Source organism: Sinocyclocheilus rhinocerous, unplaced genomic scaffold (genome assembly GCF_001515625.1).
Source record: "Sinocyclocheilus rhinocerous isolate Xijiao unplaced genomic scaffold, SAMN03320098_v1.1 scaffold95, whole genome shotgun sequence".
Classification (NCBI taxonomy): Eukaryota; Metazoa; Chordata; class Actinopteri; order Cypriniformes; family Cyprinidae; genus Sinocyclocheilus; species Sinocyclocheilus rhinocerous.
The window spans coordinates 1,078,205-1,088,089 of record NW_015662004.1 but is presented as its reverse complement, the minus strand read 5'-3'; the positions used below and the strand labels follow the sequence as shown (position 1 = coordinate 1,088,089).

Below are 9,885 nucleotides of genomic sequence, written 5' to 3'. Positions count from 1 at the left end.
GTGAGCAGCAGCTCATTTGCATTTAAAGAAACAGGCCCGGAAAACATCGTGTTTCTGCTTCCACTCAAAATAGGCATTTTCAAAATGTTATAATAAATGATCTGTGGAGTATTTTGAGCTGAAACTTCACAGACACATTCTGGGGACACCAGAGACTTATATTACATATTGTAAAAAGGGGCATAATATGTTTCCTTTAATACAACTATATTTTATGCCTATTTTTTATGTATTTGTAGTTGTGTTATGATAATATATAAAACATGTTGTCTTGTACCTAAGATGCCACCCATAGGAGCTGATTTCTGCAATCTAGCTTCATTGTTGGTATACCTAATGCTATGAGAAGTCCAAATGATGATGGTGGAGGAGCTCCATTATGGAGTGAAAACAGCAGCAATGTCAGGAGCAGGCCTTAATGAGACCTCTGTCTCTAAGGGCACAGCTGTCATTTTCAGAGCCACTCTCCTCCCTGCTCTCTGACCCATTCGTTTGCAGGAACACTGGTAATGAGACTGATCTGGGTCGCTTAAAACAGGGAAGAAGGGCACAAGCAGGTGTCATTACAACTGAGAAAAGCCAACCCCTGCTGAGTCTTAAGAAAGGACACACATTTGCACATGCCGCAGAATTCTGTCACACAGGAGAAATCTCAGGAAAATTGCATGAGGGTATAATCATTTAAACATGTTGCGTAGCATTTTGTGGTGCTGCATATATAGCCCATTGAAACCTCCACTTTCAACATTAATCATGCTTACACTATTACTTACATGCTAACACAACATAAAAACTATAAAGTAATAAAAGTAGGAAAAAAATATAAATATAAATTCAGTAAATATTAAAATGAATGTGTCCCAATTTACCCCTAATTTACAGTATGTATATGTATGTATGTATACACACACACACACACAGGTAGATAGATAGATAGATAGATAGATAGATAGATAGATATTATGCTGATTCACATGGCTACACTTATTATTACATAAAAAAAACCGAAATATTTTTAAGCCTTGTTGACCTTACAGGGAGGAGATTTCAAGACTTAAAGGGAAAAGGCGGAACCTCGTTACTCAAATGACCTTAAAGGGCAGACAAATATAATATGAATCGCATCCAAATTAGGAAAAAGTGGGCGGGAATACCATGCTCTCTGACCAATTAAAGCACGTGTCATCAAACAGCGTGGGAGGATCAGGCGCCTAGTGAGGTTCCTGTGGGCGTGGTCTGACGCGGCGGAGGCGGAGCTTTAGCCGGAAGTGTGAGTGGACTGGTTCTCCTTGTCATTTGGCTTCAGTAGATTGTGCCGTGGAAAGAGAAGGACAGCAGCGGCAGCGCAGCGAAGGGAGCAGCAGTGCGCTGGTGAAAAAAAAAAAGACAAGAGAAACGAAAATTTAACAATGAAATGGACGCATGAACGCATTGCAGTTCACCAGTAACCAAACTAGTCTTTTTATATTGAAGTCAATGACGTAGAATCGTCTGAGCAAGTGATTTAAAGGTTAGCAGCTGGCTAAAGCGAGACAGGGCTGTGTCATTGAGAAGGCAGGACACGTCAAGACGAGGAAGGGAGAAAAAATAGACACTCCTGTCGGATTAAAGATCCCCACTTTATAGTATCAGATCACCAGTTTATTCGAGCTTCTGCGTTAGTTTGCGTTGTGATAATATCTGGAACGAGTGTCTGTCCTCTCAGTCATCGCTTGGATAAGCCACGAAGGTGAAAATACATTTATTTATTGATTTTTGCGAACGTATTCATGATAAATCCCTAATATTAGATGTGTATCGTGTGTTTATGTTTTAAATCGTGCAGTATTGTGAATATTGTAGCGCGAGAGCAGAAGACGTCATCATTTTTCAGCTCGAGCATTCGTTCGTTGAAAAGGAAAGGGAATACTAAGGATTAGTTTTTTTGCCTTAGATGATATTTAAATTATAACAACAGCGGTACTTTATCGCGTTAGCTATCTGATTGTATTATTTCTGCGTCAGAAAAACACGGTCGAGTCGGCCTTTCGGTAGATATGAAGCCTTTTAGCAGTTCCTGTTGGATAAGCCGGTAGCCTGTTAGCTGCTAGCTGAAGAGACGTCACGAATCTATAATTAGAGCCTGAAAGATCTTTATAACTTGTGTTATAGCCAATATGGTATAATACTTTGCAACATAAACATGTCATATCATACATTTCCTGGCGATGGCGATCACATTTATCTGTGCTGTCAGTATTTGTGACGTCTGGTGGCATAGTGCCACATAGTCTCTCACCAAAGGGTGTCCTCAGTGTTTCCAGTGTGTCATGAATTATGTTGTGCAACTGCGTCATGGAGTATTTTAACCGTGGATATGCGTTCTTTTTCAGGGCTTAGGGAGTAAGAATAACTGTGTTGGAGCCAGGTTGAACTGGAGAACATAAATGGGGGATTACGGGTTTGGAGTCTTAGTGCAGAACAACACTGGCAACAAGTCTGCTTTCCCAGTACGAATCCACCCTCACCTGCAAGCGCCACACCACCACCAGAATGCGACCGCCAGCCCCGCCGCTTTCATAAACAGCACCCCGGCTGGAAATGGCAGCAGCAGTGGTTCGACCTGGCTGTTCCCGGCGACCGGTGCTCACAGCAACATGCAAGATGAAATTCTGGGCTCCGAGAAGCCCAAAGCCCAGCAGCAGGATCTGCAAGAGACCCAAGAGAAGCAGCAGCAGCAACTCTCCCCTGGACACCAGGAGAGCGGAATCATCTCTGAGCTGGAAAAGGCTCGTGCCGAAGAGAGTAAAGTGGAGAGCGGGTCATCCGACGGGACCAGCGGCAAGGAGAAGCTGCGTTTGGAGTCCCCCGTGCTGACGCCCTTTGACTATCAGGAGCCTTCGGGACTGGGCACAGTTGCTCAGTCCAGCACCTCCTCCTCCCTGACCAGCTTCAACAACTGGTCGGCTGCTATCCCTGCCACCCCGTCCACCATCATCAACGAGGACATCAGCTTCTTCAACCCGGCCGCCTCGGCCAACAATGGCCCTCTGCTGTTCCAGAATTTCTCCCACCACGTCAGCCCAGGCTTCGGCGGCAACTTCTCCCCTCAGATTGGTCCCATCTCCCAGCACCACCCACCTCACCCCCACTTCCAGCACCCTCACAGCCAGCACCAGCAGCATCGTCGTTCTCCGGCCAGTCCCCATCAGCCGCCGTTCCCCCACCGCAGTGCCCCCTTCGGCCAGCTGCCGCATCTCTCCAACAACCTGAGCAAGCCTCCCTCACCCTGGGGCAGCTACCAGAGCCCTTCGCCCTCTCCTTCTTCCACTTCGTGGAGCCCAGGTGGGGGTTACGGTGGTTGGGGTGGCTCCCAGGGCCGCGAGTACCGCCGTGGCTTGAATGGCGGTATGACTCCTCTCAACTCCATTTCCCCGCTGAAGAAGACCTTCCCCAACAACCACATGCCCCAGCAGAAGTATTCCCGCACCAGCCCCGGCTTCAACCCTAAGTCCTGGATGGATGACAGCAGGAGCGAGAACGTCTTCCCTTTCCAGGTGTGTATATTATATTGACACAATGATCTGCTTTAAAAATAGGTAACAAAAACCAGTGATTGACCAGTGATTGGAAAGGCCGATAAAGGCCCATTCACACCAAAGACGATAACTGTAACCATAACTATAACTATACAGTTTTAAGGGTGTAATTCACCACTGGCAAGATGGGCCTTTAATAAAATTTGGCCGTCTATGCAGTAGAAAGAGGATTTTTTTTGGGGGCTACATGATTAGAGAAAACGGGCTATGCCGTTCTTTTGCCGAAAAGGTAGGAAAACCTCAGCACACACAATGCAAGGTGCTCGATCTGACTGTTTGTGACTGAGGATAGAAAAATGCATGAGTAATACGTAGTTCTCACAAAATCCCTGGAGCTGTGTAATAATTGGTGAAATCTTGGTTTAGGCAACATGAAGAAAGACTGCACATCATTAATTTATACTAATTTCAGCTAAATTTTGTGGGTGAAAACAGGCCATGAGCAAAATCTGTGTGGAGAAATCTTTCGCCCTTGTGCAAAACCTCACGTTTCCGCTAATTACTTTTGGAATTCAAAGACGATAACTGTAACCATAACTATAACTATACAGTTTTAAGGGTGTAATTCACCACTGGCAAGATGGGCCTTTAATAAAATTTGGCCGTCTATGCAGTAGAAAGAGGATTTTTTTGGGGGGCTACATGATTAGAGAAAACGGGCTATGCCGTTCTTTTGCCGAAAAGGTAGGAAAACCTCAACACACACAATGCAAGGTGCTCGATCTGACTGTTTGTGACTGAGGATAGAAAAATGCATGAGTAATACGTAGTTCTCACAAAATCCCTGGAGCTGTGTAATAATTGGTGAAATCTTGGTTTAGGCAACATGAAGAAAGACTGCACATCATTATTTTATACTAATTTCAGCTAAATTTTGTGTGTGAAAACAGGCCATGAGCAAAATCTGTGTGGAGAAATCTTTTGCCCTCGTGCAAAACCTCACGTTTCCGCTAATTACTTTTGGAATTACTGGATTTTGCACATCTGACTGGCAAAAAAAAAAAAAAACTCTGTGAGGGTGCTCAACTATTGTAAACGATAAAAAGAAAGAAAGGTTGGCACACCACAGCTCCTAAAATGCAAAAATGTTTATTTCATGTTCTCATGCATTTTTGCATTTTAGAGCTGTGGTGTGCCAATCTTTCTTTCTTCTTAATGACTGGATTTCACACACGAAATTTCGCAGAGCAATTGTGAATGTGACCACACCTTTACGAGAATATGGAAATCTACACTACAACTGTAACGATAATGCGGAACAATGTATTTGGAATCACTTTAAGAATGATTTTAGATAATGAACAAAAAAATCATTGACAACCAATCAGAATCCAGCCGTCTTTAAAGAGCTTGAGCATTTAAAACAGAAGACGACAGAACTGCAGTGCTAATAATAAACAGAGCATTATCGACCGTTGATGTGAATGCTAATATTGTGATCGTTGTTATGTTTATCGTTCTTGGTCTGAACAGGCTTTAGCTGTTCCAAAATCTACTCAAAGCTTTATAAAAGACCATTTTTAATCTTGGTTAGTTAAATAATGTTAATAATAGGGTTAACAAGATTTATAAAAGTTTAATTTAAATATCAGCAGTGTTAATCTTTTTTTTTTTGCTGTCTTTAAATATATCAGTTCAATTACAGCTATACAACGCATATAACTAGATAATGCACTGGTCCCCCTGCTCTTTATAAAAAAAAAAAAGGTGTTGTATATCTCCGTGCACTCCTATTGGTAGACTCCCCAGTGTGTCACTGCTCATTTTCTTTTAAGCTGAACTCCACTTTCTCACATCGTCAACGGTATCTTTTGGCTGTTGTCATCAGAAACCGGTAGTTTACATTTACATGAATGATTCCCGGTTGCTTTGATGCTGCAGTCGCTGTCGTGTGAACCCCGTAACATGTGGATCATTGTTTTGTGCATTTGCACGGCTTTAATTTGCCTGTGTTTGCACATTGTGACAAATTCATCTTGAGTTGGGCCCAAAGCAACATGTGCCAGACTCCAGAGGCTTGGATGACTAACTCTGCCCTGCCTGTTTTGTTTTCCAAACAGCTCTGTGAGATTTTAGGAGCTGACAGTTGCCTACCATGACGCTGTCTGGGATGGTTTGATCTTACAAAGTGAATAATTGTAATGTAGACATTGTCTTTTTGACCCATTTGATTACATTTACATAAGCCATTGCATTAATCATGGTAGCACAGGTTTTAAAATGTCGGCCAACCGGTTTTATTTCTGGTAGTATATTTTTGGCCTTGTCATACTTAACTGGAGCTAGATAGATTAATGGGATCTTTAGATCTGTTAAAGTGGTATACAATACATAAATATAAAATTAAATTAATTTATGCTGCAGCAGCAGTAGTATGATATAGTCGTAAGTGTTTATAAGCTGTACTAGAACTGCTTGTTTGTTTAGAGTGTGTGTCTGTGTACATGTGATGGAGGGGTGGAGTGATGATGGTGAAAAGTGATAGGGCATAGAGTCCTGGATACTTTGTCAGTATATTATGTGTTTCTTTCTATATTAAACATGTTTTGTACTTAACCAATAAGGGACGGGCCCATGCTATATTGTGAATGTAGTCATGGTGTTGCATGACATACAGTGGAGTGCCTTATTTTCCTTTATAAAAGGTAACAACATAATTAAATTATTAAGGACACGATTTAGTGATGCTATTGAGTGCCATCATTCCCCTAAAAAATATAGACCCTTTCAGAGATCCTGTTCACCTCTCTTCTTGTCACTTTCTGTCTTTATTAGACTTTCTTGTCGAATAAAGTCAAATTTATTAATAAAAAACGTAAATTCGCTATTCAAAAAAGTGCTATGTGTGCAGCGATAGGCATTTTCTGGGTTTCTTCTGCGAGGCGTATTTGGAGTTTCAGCGCGAGAGCGCCCTCTGACCTTTGGATGGAGATTTACTGCTGATCACAGAACCGTGCTTCACTGAAAGATACGCATGACAATCGCAGCTTCTGTCGAATCGCGATCTCGATTCCATTTCGATTTATCGTGCAGCCCTAATGTACTGTAAAAATTTTTTCATTTTAACAGTATAATACTTAAATACTATAATAATAATAATAATAATACTATAATATGCTACCGCGAAAACATGGTAATTGTTTAATGACAAATTCCCTTACAAATGTAAACTAATATTCTCAATTTTGTGTGGTATTTTGTTTAAACAATTGTTTCATACTAGATTTTGTTCTCAGTTATGTACATTTGGGACTTATGTTACATCTTATGTTCTTTAATATTTATTGAACTATTTGTTTGGGTGTATCGGTACGTACCTCGATTTTGGGGTCACGGTTTGATACGAGTTTGGTACAACAGGAAATGTATTTTATTTATTTTGAAAATACAGTAGTGATACATACATGTAGCATGAGCAGTTGTTTTTTATTTGAATTAGATTGTATAATTTAAAGGGAAAACAGAATGGTCTGACTTTAGATATGTGAAATTATGCTACATAAGTAGGGTTGCCAACCGTATCGTATAATATGAAATTGTCTCGTATTTAACGCATCAGAGAAGCATTCCGCATGAACGCTATACAGAACGTAGTTTGTCCCGTATTCGCAGGCATACGCCGTATGACCATCTAGACCATACAAATAACAAATTAACCATTCTTTTTGCACAAATCATTGTTTGAATTGTGAACATAGCCACTCAAGGAAGGCTTTAAGAACTTGCAGAATCCTCTGCCGCCTGGTCGCTCCCACTTCACAGCTAGCGGGGCTCGCAATAACGGCAATCCCCTTCACCATCCGTGTTTTGATTTTGCCAAATCAGTTTGGGTGAATACAAAGAACGTGATTATTGATCATAAGCACAACATCCAGCTAGGCAAGAAAACATGCAATCTACCTGAGGGAAGACGTCTTTCAGTATTGTTAATATATTATTATTATTAATACAATATTAAGTTAATGTTGTTAAATAGCGAAACAAAATTACACATTTTTAAAATTGTAACTTCTAGACTAGCATATTCCTAAACCTGGACCTCGTTAATATTTAAGAATAAATTCAAGCACCAAATGCAGCCCACACACACTCCAAGTTCTCTTTAGTTGAAAAATATTTATTTTCATGAATTCATAGGCTACATGGTTGCAATATAATTTTAGTTCAAAATTTTAAATGCCATTGTTTAAAAAAAATGCTTTATTGATTGACATTTCATAGACGTTCAGTTGTTATACTTTCAAATGTTATGCCATATTGTATGTAATTTCACTGTATATTCACCTCCTAAATTACTACAACACTTGTGCAGTCACAATTCTATAGTGGTAAAATTTACTCAGGCCGATGCTTTGTGTATAACATGCGTGGCTTTTTTTTGTATGACATTAAACTTTATTTTTAGAATAATTGTACATGGGTAAAGCAAAACAAATGTGATTATTTCTGAGAACCTTTTAACCACATTTTATACACATACTTAACTGTAGACACGGAAATGTCATACTCTATGTGGTACAGAACAAATATTTTGAGCGTACCTTATTCTGTCCCTTATTTTCCTACAATCACAGTTGTCCCTTATTTTCATTTTCTGAAGTTGGCAACCCTATACAAAAGACACCTGCACAAAACAAAAACAGCAGATGGATTGAATGAAAATGCAAATCTATTGTCTGACAGCAGGTGGCGCTTATAGAACAGCAGTGATAGTTTCCTTGGTTACCGCTTTAAAAAAAGGCAGCTGCGCTTATAAACACTACTTTAATATGCATTACATGGAGGTAAGAGGAATGCCATCAAAACTTGTGATGAACTCTAATCCATCATGTGCCAATTATACAGGTACAAAACAGAGTATCTGAATGTAATATTAACATTATATCAGTTAATGAAATATACCGTTTTTTTTAACTGTAAATTTGAGTTCAGTCCCGTGAAACCTAAAATATTGCTACTGTATATTCATACAAGTTCTGGGAAGTGGGACCTGCAGCTGCCTTTTTTACTGTAAATTTTACAGACAAATTTTTTGGTGAACAGGTGTTTTGTCATAACTGTTACTATATTTTGGATTGTAGCAACAGGACAAGAACTATGCTGTATTTTAGAAGACCAAAGACCATTATCTACGAAAAAAAAGTAATATTTTTAACGCTACCTAAATTAATAAAGAATGAGCATCAGATGTGCTCTTGCTTTTTTTAATGGTTTTATTCCATTTATGAAGGTGCTGTAAATTCAATTGTTATATCTTTTTAATATAATACTGTTGTATTTTGCACATGATGTAACTTGCTAGTTTTATTGTAAATCTAATAATAATAATAATTTCATTTCAACAAATGTACCGTCAGTACAGAAACTGCATCTTTTTGTCTTCCATTTTTTAAATTGACACACACCAACTCAGAAACTCGACATAATCCTGCATTCCACACTTTGTGGTTTTGTTCATGCACATTTAACTCGTAAACACAGTCTTTCCGACATGGCTTGAACGCACCATTGCCTCTCAAGGTTTTGTCACAATCCTCATTTCGTATATGGTGAGTTAACACTGCTATTGTCCTCCTCTTTGTTTTTTAGAAGAAACAAATATTTGTTGGTACTTTCTGGAATTTAATCAATCTGTTAGCTTTAAATTTGCCGTTATAGTAAGCAGTGTCAATTCTGTGGGCCATCAGCACTCATTTGTGTCAGTGTATCTCTCTTTCAGCTTGATTCCAGGGAACAGGTGCTTTCAAGATCCTCTTATCGAGCCGGTTGCGCACAGAGGTCATCATCTGGTATAGGAACTTGGGTCAGCCTGCAGTTTTGTGATCTAGATGTGTTCTGTTCTTTGTAAAACCAACAAACTAAAGGTATTTGATAGCACTTGGAACTTGTGGCTTCCACCACTGAGAACAGACAGCTCTTATTCGCAGCTATTTGCTCCAGCTGGTTGAATACGTGATGTGATTCCCAGCACTGCATAATGTCGCTGGAAGTTTCCACAGACTCTGTGTACTCTCAGCCAAGAATATCTGATGTTTGGTGTGAAAGCAAAGGCTGTCTCCGGAGGGGGGGCAGGACACACACACACACACACACACACACACACACATTGACAGACTCACACATGAACAGGCACTGCCGAGATATGTAATTAAGCAGTTGCTCAGGGAGAAAATGAGAAATGGGACACACAATTCATGATGGTGAAGATGGTTCTCATGACAAGGTTAGATGATTGAAGACACTGTAAAGAAAACAGAAAAACAAATATGGCTGTTGGGAAGTGTCTTTTTTTTTTTTTTTTTTACCC

At 39.9% G+C, this 9,885-nt stretch overlaps 1 protein-coding gene across 7 annotated transcripts in view; it reads left to right on the top strand.

Annotated features, from left to right (window-relative positions):
- Nucleotides 1-1,285: 1,285 nt before the first annotated feature.
- LOC107727263 (cytoplasmic polyadenylation element-binding protein 4-like) overlaps nt 1,286-9,885 on the top strand; it is a 28,821-nt gene continuing 20,221 nt past the window's right edge. For 4 of the 7 annotated variants that reach the window (XR_001638338.1, XM_016537067.1, XM_016537068.1 and 1 more), the window contains exons 1-2: nt 1,286-1,729; nt 2,373-3,536. Coding sequence is in view for 6 of the 7 variants with exons in the window: in XM_016537067.1 (XP_016392553.1) it covers nt 2,427-3,536 (1,110 nt within the window). In the remaining variant the exon portion in view is untranslated. The remainder of the gene's footprint in view (nt 1,730-2,372; nt 3,537-9,885) is intronic. The other 3 variants (XM_016537069.1, XM_016537072.1, XM_016537070.1) reach the window with 3 other exon arrangements.